General features: G+C 40.1%; 2 protein-coding genes across 2 annotated transcripts; both read right to left on the bottom strand.

Annotated features, from left to right (window-relative positions):
* Window positions 1-3,952: 3,952 nt before the first annotated feature.
* nucb1 (nucleobindin 1) lies at window positions 3,953-10,689 on the bottom strand. The gene is made up of 13 exons (XM_035181190.2): window positions 10,586-10,689; window positions 8,876-8,999; window positions 8,661-8,768; window positions 8,397-8,529; window positions 7,790-7,893; window positions 7,025-7,210; window positions 6,817-6,907; window positions 6,666-6,724; window positions 6,314-6,406; window positions 6,128-6,217; window positions 5,604-5,774; window positions 4,472-4,589; window positions 3,953-4,363 (listed from the first exon to the last, which is right to left on the bottom strand). Exons 2-13 carry the CDS (start codon window positions 8,993-8,995, stop codon window positions 4,278-4,280), a joined length of 1,359 nt encoding a protein of 452 aa, XP_035037081.1. The 5' UTR covers window positions 8,996-8,999; window positions 10,586-10,689; the 3' UTR covers window positions 3,953-4,277.
* Window positions 10,690-11,159: 470 nt separating this feature from the next.
* ccndx (cyclin Dx) lies at window positions 11,160-15,508 on the bottom strand. Its single transcript, XM_035181195.2, has 5 exons — window positions 15,431-15,508; window positions 13,334-13,591; window positions 13,027-13,242; window positions 11,734-12,060; window positions 11,160-11,545 (listed from the first exon to the last, which is right to left on the bottom strand). Exons 1-5 carry the CDS (start codon window positions 15,506-15,508, stop codon window positions 11,381-11,383), a joined length of 1,044 nt encoding a protein of 347 aa, XP_035037086.2. The 3' UTR covers window positions 11,160-11,380.
* Window positions 15,509-19,131: the final 3,623 nt, after the last annotated feature.

Here is a 19,131-nt window from a genome sequence, read left to right as displayed (position 1 = left end):
CCTACTTCCTTATTTTTGATACTTTACTCACCTGTTGTCAATGCTTTTGTACTTTTTCTCAACTAAAGATTCAAATGCTATTCTACTTTGGTAAAAGATCTAAATTGTTCATTATACTGATGAATACTCTACAGACTGAGAAATCAAAGCAAGAATCATATGATTTCTGTTGAGAAGAAAAAAGTAAGGGCTGACAAAATACTTATTTCCATACCTTATTATTTGAAGAGGGAGAAAAGTTGGCGCTTTTACTCTGACGATAAAAAACGTAGTGCTTCCGCTCCTGTACCGGATGCTTGTGTGAAACTTGACGCTCTCTCGTCGTTCATCTGCCTCTCCTATGAAGGATGCGGCCCTTAAAGAAACAAGCTCCATGAAGCCTCCACTTCCTCACTCTTCCTCCTCTTAACGCACTTTTTACTTCCTCTTTCCTTCTTCTGCCCTTTAACTTCAAACCGGTTCACAGGATCAGAGCAGCTCATTTCTCTGGATTTATTCTAAAGCCTGTGGTGGATGAAACTTGACAGAAACAATTGAACAATTGCACCCTCTGGCGTCTGAATGGGAGAAATGCACTGCACTGGTACCACCAGGGTTTGACCAACATGTTTTTATTTGAGGCAGAAATCATGGATGTTGTTGTTTTCTGTGACATTGACATTTATTAATCATTTTACTTTTATTATAAGTTTGTATCAACTTCAGGGACAATGGATGTTTATTGTAGCAAATACATTATTTTAATTGAACAAATTAAATAAAAGAAAAATGAGTTACATTTCCTCAGAATAATTCAATCACCCACTCTTCATGTCAGGAGATCGACAAACCTGTCCGTCAGAATTGACCAGTTACCATCAACGGTCACGAGCGGCTCGCTCCCTCGGCCAATCAGAGAATGAGGAAGGCGGGTGTTAAACCTCTGGGTAAGGAAAGGGGGAGGAGGGGGGTGTTGGAGATGACGTAATGTCCTCCTCAGATTAAAGTTTACTTTATTTCGGATCATCAATAAACAGCTGATCACACAGTCAGACTTCTGGTGAATTTAATGATTCAAGCAACAAATTCCAGAACCTAAGACTTTTTATCACACATATGCACACAGGCTTTTATTTTTAAAAGTAATAAGGCCTGGATTTATTGATTTATAATAATAATAATAATAATTATTATTATTATTTATTGATTGCTCGACATATGTAGCCTATATTGGTCTGATCAGGACAAAAAGTGATGACATTCTGTATGAGAAATGATTATGAAGAAATCTGGAAACCATTCGGTCTTTACTTGTAAAAAAGTGAATCATCTCATGAACCAAATATGGATTAATGTTTAAATGTAAACATAATGTTTCACCTTAATGGATATATATTGATATTAAATAGGTCTGTTACATTCATTTACCTTTCAAAATAAAAACAAAAAGAATCTTGGATTTCATAAAAGTGATATTAGTTCATCATTTTATTTTTTTACATGCTCTTCAGAAATGCATGGTAGGAAAAAAGATGAATAATCATAATAATTTAAAGGAATATTAAGCAATATAAGTATTTGAGGACTTCTCTCTTTATATTAACCATTAGTATGTTAAGATAAAAAAGAAAAAAGAAAACTTAAATTCAGAGCTTAATTCAATTTGTTACAGGTTGGTTTCACCTTCACTTCAGATCACAGTGCTGATTGATTTATTCGTATCCATTGAAATCAACTTTAAAAAGTAGTTTCTGTAACTTTCAGTATTATTTTACATCTTAAATCAGACTGATTGATGTTTCCTAAAACAATTTAACGTGTGCTAAGGATGCAACAAACCTTTGCTGTATAGATGCAAGAAAACCATAAGTGCTTCTACATACTGTACATATCCTTTTTATTTGTTTTACCTTTTATTCTACTCTTTATAATCTTTTCTTTAGCTTGAAAATTGTTTTAACTCTGCTTGCTGATTAAACATTTTTTGAATATATTGTCTGTTGTTTTTAATGTTCCTGTACAGCCCCTCGAATCCACTTCTGTATATGAAATGTGTTATATAAATAAAAGTACCTTGCTTTGTTTTTATAAGAACAGAAACATCTATAATCTCAGACAGAGTCTAAAATAAAACATCTTTTGTCTCTATATTAACTTGAAATTTCAGAATAAATGTCCTCAGCTCTGTTTGAGTCCAACTGGTCAAATCAAAGCGAATAAATACCGACTTCATGACCCAGGCAGCTTCCTCAGGACGTCTTTATTTGGCCGATATGACAGCAGTGACGGACAGGAGGCAGCTGCACGGGCACCAGGAGAGGAGGGGCCCCTTGGGGGTTGCAGGAGGTCAGCGGGTTAGAGGAATGCTGATAGGAATGCAGCGAGCAGCGGCCAGAGAAGCATCTCGACAGCGGGACAACAGTGAGGATCAGCGGCCCCCCGGGGAGCCATGACAGTGGACAACAGGCTCAGAGGAAGAAGAGGAGCAGGAGGAAGAGGAGTAGGAGATAGAGGAGCAGGAGGAAGAGGAGGCTGAGCTCAGAAAAAAACTACAACTAAACAGGGTGAAACACTCACATCCAGCTTCCACACTGATGGAAACATCTCTTCTACACTTTGTATTTTTATCATTATCATATAGATATAAATAATATTTGTTTATTCCTTACTTTTTCTTTTCATCTGTTCTGTATTTATGTCTTTGTTCTCCTGCAATTAATCAAGGCTCATCTGATCTTATACAGAGTCTATGCACAATTTGTGTATTTTTATACACCTTCATTTAAAAATTAACGTTTTCCAATGCAACCTTTTTATTACAGTGAAATTGGGAGTTAGCTATTAACATCAAGCTACAACAATAAAATGAAGGGAACACTTAAATCACACATCAGATCTTGATGAACGCATTATTCAAGTTGAAAATATTTACTGCTCTACATTCTATAATTTGTTGAGAACCAAATGATGTCACAACAGTCAGTGGAAACCAAATTTTTAACAGTTGTAGTTTATAATAAATAGATTGTATTTGTTTTTTCAATATATATTTTCATTTATAAGCAATTATCATATTTTAGTTTAGAGTGGGGTCACAAACGGCTGACTGGTGCCGGATCAAGCCTGTGAGACATTTAGGTCCCCAGACATTTTCACTTATTAAGATAATTACCAACTTTTTAATCATTTGCTACATTGTGGCTGCAAACATGTTAACTGTAAAACCGTGATCTTTGTTTTAAAATCACCAGATACCCAATTATCTCTGTCTAAACTTGAAAAGCTAATTATTTTTCTAATTTAATGTAACTGCTTATAAGTTGTTGTTATCTAAGAAAACAACCTTGAGCAACATCCCAGCTAACACGAGTCAACATGACGACAGCTAACACGAGTCAACATGACGACAGCCCACAAACTGGAATGAGCAGATCATTCGGTGCGATCCCAGTTACCTGAGTGACGCCCTCTTTCACACTCTGTGAACACAAAAGTGTGTCGTGTCTTAGTAACTGGTGAAAAGTTCTGGGCTGAGAGTCAACTTTCAAACTGGCCAAGTCAAACACACTGCACTGGAAATACAGCAACAATTTTTTATGAAATTTCAAGACTGAAATATCAGAAGCTTCCACTTCACTACCGACTGTGAATTACCCTGAAAACATTTCATACGTTTTTTGATTTTTACTCTGAAAACAAAACCATACTCGCAAATTCTAACTCTTATAATGAATTATACAGTAAAAATATGTATTTCAATGAAACAAAAAATATCAGAAGGCTCCACTTCACTATCTGATTATTTGATGAAAAATGATAATAGACGCCTGGACACATGCTGATATGTAAGTGATGCTGACTAACATACAAACCTTGGTGGGGGTCAGAGACATAGAATGTGAAAGGTGTAAGTTGCTCAGCTTTTGAGTGGATATAACTGAGAGGTCATCTGAATTCAAAGAGTCCATTTAAGAGGTTTTAAATTAACACTTTATTTGAAGATGTTACTGTTTTTACACTGAAGACCCTGCACGAATGAAAACTTCACTGAAACTGGAGATTTCTGAAAATACATTTACAGTTTTTATCTGTTGTTTTGAGAGCTTTAATTTAACATAGACCACAGACATGAACACACAGTACGATACGTCATGATTCACGAGTCCAGTCCGCCTGAGTTCACACATACTACTCACATTACTCAGTTTGTAGAACCCATCTGGATATCTGTGTCAGTGCAAATTAGAGTGAGTGTGTGAGTGTGTGTGTGTGTGTGAAGTCTGTCAGAGCGTGCTGCTTTAAGTGTGTAAAGGCAGATTCTGTGGAGGCTCTGCAGGCAGATTGTTCTGGACTTGAACTTCTTGCTCAGCTGGAGGTTTTTCCTCTGTAAAAGAGCAGGAGAATATTAACGGACTGAAAACTGTAACGACACAAATCCACAGCGACAACACGTTGCCACATGTTTCACTTGTCCTGGTTTTTTTTTTTTTACCTTTAACTTCAGGTTTAGGGGCCTGTGGTTGAAACTGTAGTTCTCCATTAGGGCCTGCAGGGGGCTGCCCATCTGCTGCCTGCTGCTCCTTCTGTCTCTGGGACATCTCTAATACCGCCTTGAAAAAACAAAACAAAAAAACACAAAATGATTCTGAACTGGAGATGTTCTGATACCATCTTCCCCTTCCTGACACAGATTCCAATACCTGGACTTTGCTTATCAGTCAATATCAAGTACAGTTCTGATACCAGTGCGTTTAAAAAATAACTTGTATAATGTATTTTACCAGCTGTATAGAAGTGATGATTGCTATAGTTGCTGTTGGTGTTGTAAGTGGCATCACTTTCTCCAAGCCTCGAAACTGAAGTCTTACCTACTTGTGCACGACACTGTTTTGCCTTTGGGACTTTCCAGTGTTAAATATAGTCAAACTGCTGACATTGTGATCTTGCTCTGGCTAACGCTGCACTGCCAGAAATCCCTTCTTCTCTGCTCTAAAAACAGTTCTTCGTAACTACTGTTTTGGAGCAGCGGAGAAAAAGTGATTTTCCGGGTAAAGACATTTTGATCTGGGTGAAACTTTAAAGATGCTCTACCTTTTCAGCGGTATCAGAGACATTTCCGATGCTGGTATCAGTATCAGAACATCTCTCATGAACAAGTCTCTGTGTTCTTACATGCTGAATTGGCTGTTGACGTTGTGCAATTTAATTGTCACCCCAGCGTCTCAGATGGTATGAATCACCTTGGATGTGTTAACCCACCGTGACGTCACCCATTGGTTTGTAAGCTGCCGTTTTCTGAATCCTCGAGTTTGGCATTTTGTCGAGCGCCATCTTGTTTTTTTTACTTTAGTATTAAGAAGTAATCATATTTGGTAGCACAGGGGGTGGAGCCTGAATGAGGGCTTGAGGGCAGTGCACACCCACCTACAGCTGTGACCTGCACCCATTGGAGGATGAAACTAGAGCTTGAGAACAAACTTCTTTTGAAGATATGGAGTTGCTTCTGGTCAGTCAACAGAATACATGCTTCAGGCCTTTTCCACACATGGCTTCACTCTCTAGACTCGAAGTCTGCGTCCATTTCTATTTACAGTCTAAGGTTTGGGACGCGGTGCGACAGTTACCTGCTGGTACTCTTTCTTCTGAGCCTCCAGGGCTTTGCCTCTTTCATTCAGCAGGTCCTGCTCCTGCCGCAGCGTCTCCGCCCTCCTCTTTAGCTCTTCTTCTTTGTCTCTGAGCTCAGTCTCAAATCGCTGGAGCTCTTCCTCCGTGTACGCCGGCTTCGTGTCCAGAGTCTGGAGAGACGGCAGGGGAACACACAGAAGTGACGGTATTACTGAGGTAGCAGTGAGGGAAATATTCTAATGCTTCACATAGAAAGTACGTCAGCAACATTAGCCTGGTATTAATGTTGATATAAAGCAGATTTAAGGCTAATTTATGCTCAACGTGTATTACGAACAGAGCCTGTCAGGAATCCAGTCCTGCTGTGTTCACACCCTAATTCCACCAAACGTTAAACAAAGAGCTGCTTGACCCACTTAACTTCACCAACCACATTTTCACAGCTTGTCCTAGGACATGAACCACAGGCGGTCTAATAACCCGACCACATCCCTGCCCGGCAGGCCACCTCTGGGCTCTTTACCTCCCACTCTCTGGGGTTATTAAAGTCCCTCTTCTCTGTGGATTTCAGGAACTCCTCCAGGCTGACGAGCCGGTCCTTGTTTGTATCAACCTTTAAAACGCAGAAACAAGGACGATGTCTCAGTCAAAGCAGAGAGAACAGTTAATGGGATATGATGAAGAGAGATGAAAGTAAATAAAGACTCACATTCTTCATGACGTGCTCCCTCATCCTGAGCCTTTCTTCCTCCATCTCCATCATATCATCCTCCTCATTCTTTGGATCGTAGACCTTCTCCAGCTGGAGGAGGGAGATGAACAGATGTTAGCTGCCGTGAGGATGCTGGTGCATATCACTACTGTCAGGTTCAAAACTTTGTATTTTCCTAAAACGCCGACATAAACAGCTGTATTTTCAAACTGATGATCATCCACTTGTCATATTCTGTTGTCAGATTTAAATGTGTTTTCCATCCGGAAACTGAACGAGTAAAACCTCGAGTTAAACCCTAAAACAAAACTTAAGTGAAAGGAGCTGTAATGAACTTCAGGGTTTTTACCTCCTTCGTGAAGAGAGCCTCCAATTCCTGCTCGTCTAAAACGCCATCTTCGTTTGTATCTAAACAGGGCAGAGAATCATGGGAGCTGTTTCATATCAACCTCGTCGGAATGAAAAAGAACTGGGGTTAAAAAGGAGGTGTTGTGACCCACCATGCAGTTTGAAGAAGGTTTTAGGGTTGAACTCTTGGGGATCCAGGCCATCTGTCTCCTTCCAAACTTCCCGCAACTGAGCAACACTACCCTGAATGTGACAAGATGCAGCAGAAACAGGAAACGCATGTTAAAAAAAAAAAAAAAAAGCTTCATTCACCGCCACACATTTCCACTGATAATAAACACAGATCCATCCTTTGCCCACCGGAGCGTTAACTTTAGGGTGCTGCCGGTGTTTGTCCTGCAGCTCTTGCAGTCTCTTCTCCTCTTTCTCCCTCTTCTCCAGGTCCAGGCCCTTCAGGTACTCCCTCCTCTCGTGCTCCTTCAGCATCTCGTAGCGCTTAAACTCCTCGTGTCTCTCGGCGTCGTAGTTCTCCAGGTCCTTGGTGGCCTGAACGAAGGAGTCACATGTAAACAAAAAATTTGCAGAAACACACCTGTCATTGTTTTTGGCACCCTGGAGTCTGATTAGGGTGATTCTACAAGAATGTGGGGGGAAATTATCACTTCTCTACGGGTCAGACACGTTCACAACAACAAGAAATTGTCTGGGACATTCAGGTGAGGGGTGGAGCCGGGGTAGAGAATATCATTCCACTGAGGAGATCTCAGTGTTTTTGTTTACTGCACATCAACACTGACATCAGCCCTTATCGCCAAAAGCTCTTGGATCTCATTGTCTTTCCAATATGACATCTTCGTCTGCTTTTTCTACATGCTTCTCTTTGTCATCCTGAGATATTTCTATTCTTCCATCGTGTCTGTAAGGTTAGAAACGGAATCAACACTCGCTCGCTGTGACTTTTGCAGACATATTCCTGCTGAATTTTTACATGGGCTCACTCAGACATTTTACAAGGGAGCTATCATAAAACGTTCCGGAAAACATCTGGAATGGGCCTCAGTGCATGTCTGAAAGCAGTGAGGGAAACTAAAATCCCTCCGCTCACTCATCACAGCAGAGTCTTACTGTCGAGATCAGCAGCTCAAGGTCCTTTGCCTCAAATGTGTTTTGATTGTGTGGATCCAGATGTTCAAACTGCTTCAGCAGGGAGGCGTGGTCCATCTGGAGGCCTGCATGGAAAAAATACAAGAATTACCAAACACACTTCTGACAAACATGACTTTGTGTATTTATTTTTCAAATGATAAAATCTCAGCTCTTTGCATCTGCATCTTCGCACATGAATCGAGGATGACAACACTGCACATCTGTACGCTTTTACCGTAAACTAAGCAACAGCTGCCTGATTGTCACATATATTATGATTATCATTCCAAATTTACGTCTGTTAAAGAAAATGGGAACATCTTAAAGGGAATGGCTGCATGTTCTAAAGTATTTAGTTTGTTTGTTTTTTCTTTTTCACTTGCATAATATAAAATGTGCTCTGTGTAGGTATATCCACTTTAAACAGTAGATCTGTCAATTAAGTTTCCGATTATCTATCAATGATTACATGGATATTGTCAATTGATAATAAGTATCACTGGCGATTAAAAGTTGGACCAAAAACTCTGATATAATCTGCACACACACTCTCCTCGCCCGTTCAAAGGAAAATGAGTCCACTCACTCTGTGTGTTGGTGCTGTCCAGTTTGGCCTTCAGCAGCATCCTGAGCCGAGACACCTCCTGCCGCTTCAGCTCATCCAGCCGAGTCCTGACATGGTGACCGACCAGGTCCAGCTCCTTACTGAGGCGGCCATTCTGGCGGAGAACACACCCGGGAGAGAGAACAAATCAAATGTCAGATCCTCTTGGTGCTGGTAAAGGTGACCGAGGGCAGCTTTGTGGGTGAGGAGGAGAAGAAAGAGAAATAGTAAGAGATGGATTCTAACCTTGATGTCCTCTGTGTTCGCTGTCTGCAGTTTCTCTCTGAAGTGAGGGTCAGTCTCCAAAACCTCGATCACCTCTCTGAGATACCTGTCGTAGTACAGGCCTGTGTCCTGCAACAGTGTGTTGTAATGGAAGGATTACTTTAACGCCAAACGGATTCTCAGCTCAAACTCATACATGAAACGGTGAAAGAAAAGGAGAAGAAAGGGACTCTTACAGCATTCTCCTCCTGTACTTCCTCTTTAACTTCTTGGTTGCCTGCATTGCGATCAATAGGCACTGACCAGACCCCGGCAGCAATGGAGAGAAGCAGCAGCCAGCCAGGTTTCAGGTTCATCCTCCTTTAAATCAAACAATAACAACAGAGGTGTGTGAGTGATAAACTTGGACAAGATGGATCTCTGGTAGGGCGTCAGTTCGCCTGCAGGACATCTTTTTAATACACCTCTCCATTTCTGCAGGGATCCTTCACTTGTGAGTTTTTGTACAGGGCAACATACAGAGACAAAGAACCAGTCACACTCATATTCACACCAACAGTTAACTTAGAGTCTTTGATCAATCTGACTCCAAACTGCACGTCTGTGGGAGGAAGCCGGAGAAAACCCACACGGACACAAAAAAAACATGCAGACTCCACACAGAAAGACCTCGGCCAAACTGGGATTCGAACTGGAAAACTTCCTGCTGTGACGAAACTGCTAACCACTGAACTGTGCCGCAAAAAATTTCAATCAGAAATAGATGCATACAGCTTCTTTTCAGTGAAATATTGGACTCCATCATGACTATTCCAATATTGCAAATGTTTGCATAAAAACTATGAAATAATACAATTTATCTTAAGTCCTATGCTGGATTTTCATTGAATATTAATCAGTTATATCATATTGTGTTATATGATATTTTAGATATTCAGATATTTTAATGTTGTACTTGGATTTATTTTAATTATGTATATTTTTTATACTGTCTTGTGTTTTTTCTATGTCTTTTCTTTCTGTCTTTCCGTCTTCAGTAAACACTTTGAATTGCCTGGTTGAAAGGCTCAAATAAACTTGAGTGAGTAAACCTATCATCAGTGTCAAACTTTCACTATATTTACATTATTTAAATAAACTGAACTTCAGACATTATTTACTCAATATTTATCTGCAGTCATAAGTTCAAGGAACACAACAGAAACCCGGATATAGACATGATCCCCACTCAAATCACATCCTGAATAACTCTATGTCAACATAGCCTGTGATAACCGCCAGAGAGATGGAACCAATCACATTCGGTGTAAATGGTTGGTGGCTGGTGTGCACATTATATGCCGAATTCAGCAGGAGACTTCAAAGATTTATAAAAGGTCAAAAGCAAAACATTTTCTGGTCATGACTTTATTCAACACTTGGAGATGTTTATAATCATACATTTCCTAAATGGAATCTCGCGTGAAGATCAGTTTCGAGCAGGAATATCTCTTTTCAGAGAGTGAAATAGGAGGATATATTTCGTAAAGGGCACCGGAAGTGTCACTAAACTGCCTGTTAAACAGAAAATGATTTTGATGACGTTGTTCGTGTTTGTAGCTAGTTAGCCAGCTAGCTTAAAAGAGGAAACATGGATGCGGATGAGAGGTTAGTGATTAGGATTCAAGACAGAAATGGATATTTCCGTGGCTGTAACACACAGGTGAGATTAAACACATGATGGATGTGAGTTGACGTTGGATTATTCGTTCTTTAAACGTAATTTTAAAGGTGATACAAGCGCTATTTCTCCATCAACGCAGGCGTTAGCTATGGGAAATATCAGGGAGAATACTTCCTCCGCTTATATGTCACGCTTTCCTGCACATTTTTAAACCCAACTGACATCAAACCAGTCATTTAAATGAATTCTAACAGAGAAACGTCTTTAAATACTCGTCTCTTACCGCAGATGTTGTTCTTTTCAGATCAAACGATCAAATCGCGATCTTTCCTTGCGTCGGAGGAAATTGACGTCATGAAGCAGGAGCGCCTTGCTGCCTTCAGGGACGGTTGGAAATACTATACCTCACGAATGATGACATTTAAGTAATGCCAGTAGATTAGAGAATTTGCCAAATTATTATTAGTTTATGGACCGAGGGGTTTTTACCTTTTGTATATTCATTGTAAAAATGTGATATAAAAGATTTAAGTATAAATATTTTGCTTTTGTGAACGTCTAAATTACACTCCTACAAATAATACTGTACCTAAACGCATCATTATCCCAGTGGTAAATAATACATCGACACAAGTTCTGTACAAACGTTTTTAATTGTTTGAAAAATAGATTTGCTGTATATTTAATTCAGTACATAAACACAAAGTCATGGCATAGTGAAATAAATTAACATAAACACAGTCAACAATTGCACGTGATAATAAATTAAATATATAAATATGAATGCATCAAAATGACATCTAAGCCTACAATAAAATTAATAGAAATAGATAATAATAATAATAAAATATGGCACATGGAAAACACATACTTGCAAAAAGTGTTCACAAATAAATAAAGTTAAAAAAAATTAAATAAATTAACAGTCACGCAATAATAATCAATCATTTCAAAATGTATATATATATAAAACCATGTCTGAGCATTTTGGGGTCCTTTTCGATTTATATCAGTTTGACTGATGAACTTAAATGGTTTTGATTGATTTACACTTGAGCTGCATCAGCTGATTCAGTGTTTAGAAATCAATCTCTCTCATGTCAGTGGGTGTCCCGGCCCGCTCATCCTCCTCCACCTCCTCCTCCACCTCCGCCTCTTTCTCTGTGGGGCCCTGCTGAAGCCCACTCCTCAGCCGCTGGCGGAGGCCGTACTCTATCATGTCACTGTAGCACTGCAGCACTGCCTGTGAAGCAAGACAGAGAAAGTGAGTGGATTTAGTCAGAGATGCAAACTCTTCATGCATATGACATGACAAGTTTTCTAAATGTAGTTGCTTAAAACACGTTGCTCTTGCAAATCCCATTCCCTGACAAAATAAAATAATAATAAAACCAAATCCAATTCAAATGAAATGAACAGGTCTTTACTCACCAGCTCAGTCTGGCACAGCTCTGCCAGCTCTTCACTCATGAGAGCCAGCTGAGAGGGCCCCTGGTTGCCCAGGCCTCGCAGTGCACAGTTGAGGGATGCTGCAGCAACAAGTGATGGAGGTGCTCCCAGGAACCGGGAGTCACAGACACACATGGCCGCCAGTGTGTCACTGTGCCGCCGCAGGGTGGACAACCGCTCCTCCGCAGACTCACCGCCGTCCCCATCGCCTCTCTGCTCCACTGAGGCCAGGAAATGTGGGAGGAAGTCCTGAGGGGTCACCGCTGCTGTGTCCCACCGCAGAGTGGCCAGGATGACTCGCTCCATTTCCTAAAGGAGGGAACAGGTGGTTTTAAGAATTAGAAAAGTCGTGGTGTGGTATAACATGGAGTTATTCATAAAAACATGTGCTTAAATTGTAAGGCTGCATTTAAGATCAGTGATGGAAACTTCTGACTTAAACCTCTGAGCTGCATCATTGATTCACTTTAGCGGCAAGATCAGATGGAAAGCTGATGTATTAGTTAAAAAGTTACAAAATAGTTATTACAGTTGTCACACAATTAGAATATTATAAATATATATCGAAAGATAAGCTGCGATTTTTTGCACATTAGTGCAGCTTCTCAGATGTGAAGATTTGCTGCTGCTCCTCATCATATATCACAGTGAGCTGAACTCTTATGACTTTTTATCTGAAAAACAAGACGCCACCTTGAACACTGTGACGTTTTCCTAACATTTCACAGACAAAACAATCGACTGATTAATCTGGAAGATAATCAAAAGGTGAACTACCATTATTACGATGTTCATATGCATCTTTTGAACTGGAACTGATGATGGGCATGTATGTTTTATTTCCTCAGGTAACAGTATAGATTCTAAAGTTGATCAGATCAATAAGACATATGAAATAAAAAATGGAAGTTTGTTGATTAAATTAATTAAATTCAAGTTTTAGACAGGTTGACTTCCAGTTGGTGGTTTACTGGTATTTTTAGTTCATGAGATACTTGTTAATTTGTTTGTTTCCCTACAATTCCCCTTATATTTTTCCACCTTATACTATGATATAGCTACTTCAATGTTTTCTCATAAAGCTTAAGTACCATAAAAGCTATAAAACTCGATAATATATTATTATTGTTTAAAATTACAGTTTACACTGCAGTTTGATGTAAGTTAGTGATGCTATTAGGGGGCCACAGTTGTAAATGAACCAGAGTTGTTATCTTTACTGGACTCTTTCACTCTTTCACTCCAGCCTCTGCAATGACCAAGTGATGGACTCACCCGCAGGGTCGAGGGCGGGAAGCTGTACTCGGCTGCGGCGCAGAGAGTGTCTGCGGTGATGTTGTCGCACTCTGTGAGTTTGGATGCGATGAGGATGCAGCCGGCGGCCAGGCAGTACGGTGAGACGGGCACAGACAGAGTGGCAGACAGGAAGCGGTCCATCAGAGAGACAGACAGAGGAAACACTGTCTCATCACAACCGATCTCACAGCACACCTGCAGAGAAAAGACAGAGGGCACCGGTGTCACAGCTGCTGCGGTGACACAACTCATCCAGGATCATGGGGCAGAATCAAGAGTTTCATACCTCCAGGGCCCACTTGGCGAGCTCCTCCCTGCGCTCTGGATCCCTCTGGATGAGGGTGATGTAGAGCATGGAGGGCATGTACCTCTCCTCCACGTGAAGCAGCCTCAGGATCACACGGTGCCCCGACACAGTGGGGTCCCAGGCGGCTCGCAGCTGAGACGAGCCTCTGTTGGGGCCCTGGCCCTGCTCCTGACTCTGGTCATCCTCGACCTCTTCGCACCACAGAGACACAGGCATGCCCCTGTCCATCTGCACAGCCTGATGGGTAAAATATGAACCTGTTTATGTCCAACTGGGAAGGAAAAACAGCAGATACTGTCCTTCTGCCACCTGAGCTGCTGTGCAGGTAAGGGGTCGTGTGGAAATCCCTGCAGATTCTCCCTTTTTTCCCCCTTCTTGAAACCTGGACCCTGCTGTCCTGTGGTGCTGTGCAGAATATCAGCCCCCAGCTGAGTCCTCTGAGTTTTATACCCAGCAGGGAGAGAGAGGGAGAGGGAGTGGCAGAAAGTCCGAGGCAGAGAGGGGTGGGGACCCTCATGAGTGACATTAAATAATAAGAGGACAACAATATGGTCTGCGCAACAATTGCTCCAACAGGTGGGGAGAGGGGGAAAGGAGGAGAGCGAGGGGAGAGAGGGAGGCAGGGCAGGAGGAGAGAGGAGCAGACAAGAGAGGGAGTGGCCCGCAGGGGACAGAGCAACAGCTTGTCTCCGACAGTGAAAGAGAGAAGGGAGGAAAAGAAAAGGCTGCGAGGGGTGAGAGGCAGAGAGAGAGAGAGAGAGGGGAGAGAAAAGGTCACCTCCACACTCTGACAATGGGAATGGATGACAAAAGGATGAGGGTGTTTGTTTACAACGTGCGGAGGGCAGGAAATATGTCAAACACATGGATGGATGTTAAATCATAGCTGCTGGTAGATAACAGGGAATATCCTCATCTTCTAACACTGGATCACAGGTTAAAGATCAAAAGTTATATGATGAAATAAAATATAGATGTTTGTGCAAATATTAAAGAATTTCTCCTATTTTTTTTTTTATCTTGTGAGAAACTTCGTCAGGCTAGATTAACAAAATTAAACCGTGAATCTGTGAAGGGCAATGGAGCTGAAATGGTGAGTAATATAATTAATTAAAGGAAATTCTTATATTTGATCAGATATTGAAACATTTTTCCAGAGCGAATGGTCCAGATGTGCTAGTTTCAGCATCTCAAATGTGAAGTTTTTTTTCTTGCCTTTTACAATTGTATGAAGTATCTTTGCTTTTTTGATTATTTTTTGGGACAAATATTGATTAACAGAACTTGAGGCTCTATTATTTTCGGACTTTTCATGAACCAAAAAATGACACACCCTTCTTTCCAAAATGACAGAACTTTGCAAATGCAAATAAATGCAATGAATCAACCAATCAGGAATTTAATTCACAGGTTAAACGATAAAGAAATAGTTCGATAGTTGCAACCTTTCTCTTCAGTTTGCCATCAATGAAAGGATGCAAACAGACTTGGATTTATCCAGTTAAAGTTATAGCGCCAACTACTGGCAACAGGAAACGATACGTCATCATATCATTATGTTTTTTTAATTTCTCAAAGCTGGTTGATCACATCCACTTCAAATTTGATCAGGAAGCCTTTAGGACTTTGATGATGACTCATTGTAAAAATTGTCTGTGACGGCTCAGTGAATTTCTATGTATCGCTATGAAAGTTTTAATTCATGCATAAATGATCCAATCTTCACCAAATGTCACATGTCACGTTTTGTGTGAGATACATGTTTATTTGTAAATAGAGCGGGAACATGAGTTCTCATTACAAATGTTCACAGGAAACAAATATGTTTTTTCAAGGGATTACGAGCCTGAAACGACTCTAAAGACTTTTCACCCCAAAATGAGTTAAATAAATGTTAATCTGTCATCGGGTCATGGTGTCTTCAGGGGCTGTTCATAGGCAACTGGACTTTTTGGGTGTTAGAAGTGAAGAGGCCTCGTGGATGAGAAACACAAGCAAATCCTGTTGTCTTTGAACAACTCCTGAAAAGTACTTGGTATATTTTCTTTTTTCTCCAAGCCCCATCCCTCTCTTTACTCTCTGGATTCTCATTGTCAAAGCAACCTGTGTCCCGTCGGCCTCCCCTCCCTGCGCCTGTGGCAATCTGCTGCTCATGTTTAAAGAGCAGTGAAGCCACTGGGGAGGGCTGGGCAGGCGAGGTATGTGCAACAGACAGTGGAGCCGGGGCAGGTCAATGAGCCGTATTGTCTCCCTTTACAAATCAGTGTCAGACAACAGCCCCCTGGCCTTCTGCCTGCTGCTGGTGCCTCACACACACACTTCACACATTCATGGGGTAGACACACTTTTCACACGCTCCCCGGGGACTCCTCTGATGGTCACAGTGGGGTCGCACTCACCAGTGGAGAATACAGATTGTATTTGACGCAGTCATTACAGGTGGCTGTTCGCACATTAGAGGTTTCAATGGCAGCTCACATTTCAAATGGGAGTTAAATGGACGACCACAATGGCACCATGATTTCAGCTCAGCATCAATTATTCATGCTCCATTCAGCGCGGAGCAGACGAGCAGTTCCACAAACTTCACAACTACATGTGCAACACAAAAATCATTTAAACTTGATGACATTTTTTATTTACTTCAAATATAATTATTTTATTAAAGTCTTTCATATTTCATCACGTATCCAGTGATGGAGGAAGTTCTCAGATCCTTTAACACTACAACATAAAATACTTGACTTCTATAAAATTCTATGAAAATCATAAAATATAAAAGAACTGAGCGGAAATTAAATAACCCTTTAAAAAATTGTCATACTATTAAATATTATATATTGGATTATTATTGCTGATGTACATGTATTTAGTTGAAGTGGAGCTTCAGATGGGTAGGTAAATCCAAGCATCATGTTTTATAAACCTATTTAAAACAAATTTCTGTAAATTAACTGGTACAAAGAACATAAAAGTACGATATTTCCCTTCAAGCCGTAAAGGACTAAAACTTCTAAAATGTAAAATATTACAGTACAGGTATCTGAACTCAGTACAGTACTTCAGTAAACTGTTTACAGTAATAGCTGTCGGTGGTGCTATACAGTGGTAACGATATAAAGGGATATGTGTTGTGGAAAAGTTTCACGTTTCAAGAAGGAGAAATCCTCCTGTTTTTTTCATTTTTGAAAATACTATTTTAAACATCAGTTTAATTTCTAGTCTCCTCACAAAGTGAATGACTGCTGGGTCTCCACTACAGCAGCCCGTACACTGACACATGGACACGTGGTCTGAATCATACAGCTGCTTTCAAATAAAGCACAGTTGGGTTTGATCTACAAGTTATGATCTGATGACATTATTATGATTTCATGTCTTCGTTCTGTTGTTTAAATCTTCGGGAGATATTTGCCCTGTGCACAGATATCGACGTTACTGTGACCAAAATGACAAGATCAGCACAAAATGAATTCACACCATTATAAGCCTAAAAGAGGGGTATGAATTAAATGATTAAAAATAAATAATAATTTATTTTATCTATAGAGCACTTTTCCAAACCCAAGTTTTAAAGTACTTCCCACTATCTTTAGTTCACCTACATTTATATTTTAACATTCTTTCTATCTAATCGACCTGCTTTATTTTATTCTATTTTTCATTATTATAAGTATTATAATATTATTCAGTACTATACATTTTTTTACTGTATTGTTAACACCTTGTATTGCAACTTTTCCATGAACGGCAGTATTAAAAACAAGTCTGATTGGATTTTGATATGAGAAGAAGGCAAATTATTGATTGGATTATGTAGTACAGTCGAGAAAATCTGATTCCAGAAAGAAAAGATTTAAGAAATAAAGAAGAGAAAAATGTAAAATGTAAAATAGAATTAAGTAAATAAAAGAGAGCACAAAGATAAGTGAGTAGAACTGACTGATTCATACTGAAAGCAGTGGAATTATCACACAAATACACAGCGGAATAGGAAAGTCAGAGAGTAGATTGTGCAGCCACATCATCTACCGCAGATAACAGCTTTCCTAAGACATGCAGCATAATGACAACATGAACAGACCATAATCCTCCAACACTTGGTCGATTGTGGCATTAGTGAGAAAATGGGGTTTAAAGCTGTCGACAAGGCCTTCGCCTATAAAACAGGCTTTGAGAGGAACTGAAAGCAGATTGAGTTTGAATGAGGGCCTGAGTTAAGTTTGGCTCTGTCAGTCAAGTGAGGTCAGGAGGGAGGAGGAGGAGGAGGATGGGACAGGGAGTGACAGATCGTGGGCCTGTTTAAGCACCCTCCTAAATTCATACACCGCAGCTGTATTCAAACAACACAGATCGAGGGGGTAAGAGACAGCGAGTGGCCAAAAGAATAGTGCAGCGGGTCCTGAGAAGGAGGTGTGTCGCCCCCGCCCCTCATTTTCCAGCTCATTTCCCGGGACAGTGGAGAACAGAGGTCCTATTTTCCCCTCCGCCATTCACCTCACACAGACACCTGCTGGCCAGTGGGGAGGGGGAGAGGGGAGAGGGCAAAGTTTAACCAGTTCACAAGTTAAAGACGCCACATTAACTCATAGATGTCACTGTTAGCTGGAAATATTTATTTTTTTATCAGTTTGATCTCCAGGGGGAAGGTTTTTTTGTTACAGTTGCTCCGATCAAGAATAGAATTTCATTAAAAACCTAAAACTCTTATAAATATAGATAAAAAATATGAAAAAAAATGTAAGTATGTCCAAATGTAAACGTTTATAAATACACTTATTCACACTTTGCCTTTTAACCATATTTAATTCTCAACTGTGTTTTAATGAGTTAAAAAAAATCGAGTCGAATTCACTTAAATATTTTTCATTCTTTTCTTTTCCATTGATGTTTCCTGAGGACATATCCATTTTCTTATTCCACAACTTGTTTTACAACTGAGGTTTTTGTGTAGATGAAGATGTGACACAAAAAAACACATGATCAGATCATCACTGCTGGAGGAATTACTGATCCTTCACTCTTATGTTAAAGTACTATCACAGTAACGTACAAATACTGCATCTTAAGTAAAAGTCTTGTTTTCTTGAGTAAGAATAAAAATGTTTTACCTACTTTATATTCAGTTGGGTAGATTGGATTGCAATCACGGCTGCGTCACAAGAAAAGTATTCAGATCTGCATCTCAAATTTCTATTTATTCGTTATGCTTCTCGCTGATCTTTGTTTTTTCTATGTAAAATATTCTCAACATGTGATCTCAACACTTAATCAAATGAAAACAGTATGAGACAGTATGAACTGACAACAACTCAGAGACACATGGAACTATGTCACTCAGTAGAGCTCATAGCTGCCACTCAGGCCAAACAGGCCCTTTCAATTTAATCAAGCTACACAAAAAATCCTGGATCCGTACCAAAGTTTAATAAGTTCTTCCCTGACCCATACCGCATCCTGCCACCAATTTCGTGGAAATCTGTTGAGTTGTTTTTGTGTAGTCTTGCTGAGAACCAACCAACAAACGGACAGGCGTGAAAACATCACCTTCTTGGTGGAGGTAATGAACCAAGGAGCTTTGAGCACACTTTGCTTTTTTTGTACAGGGTAACAAGCCAGAAAGGTCAGACATCGAATTTTATGAATTTATCATGTTTTTTCAATACAAAATCTTAATGTTAAAGTAACTAAACCTGTCTAAGAGGCTATAGAACATAGTGGTGGAGAATCATACAGTGGCAGTAAAATGTAAATACTTTAAGAGAGTAGCCGAGCAG

This window comes from Hippoglossus stenolepis, chromosome 16 (assembly GCF_022539355.2).
Source record: "Hippoglossus stenolepis isolate QCI-W04-F060 chromosome 16, HSTE1.2, whole genome shotgun sequence".
In the NCBI taxonomy this organism is placed as follows: Eukaryota; Metazoa; Chordata; class Actinopteri; order Pleuronectiformes; family Pleuronectidae; genus Hippoglossus; species Hippoglossus stenolepis.
The sequence above is the reverse complement of the archived record's forward strand: the minus strand, read 5'-3'. Positions and strand labels throughout refer to the sequence as shown.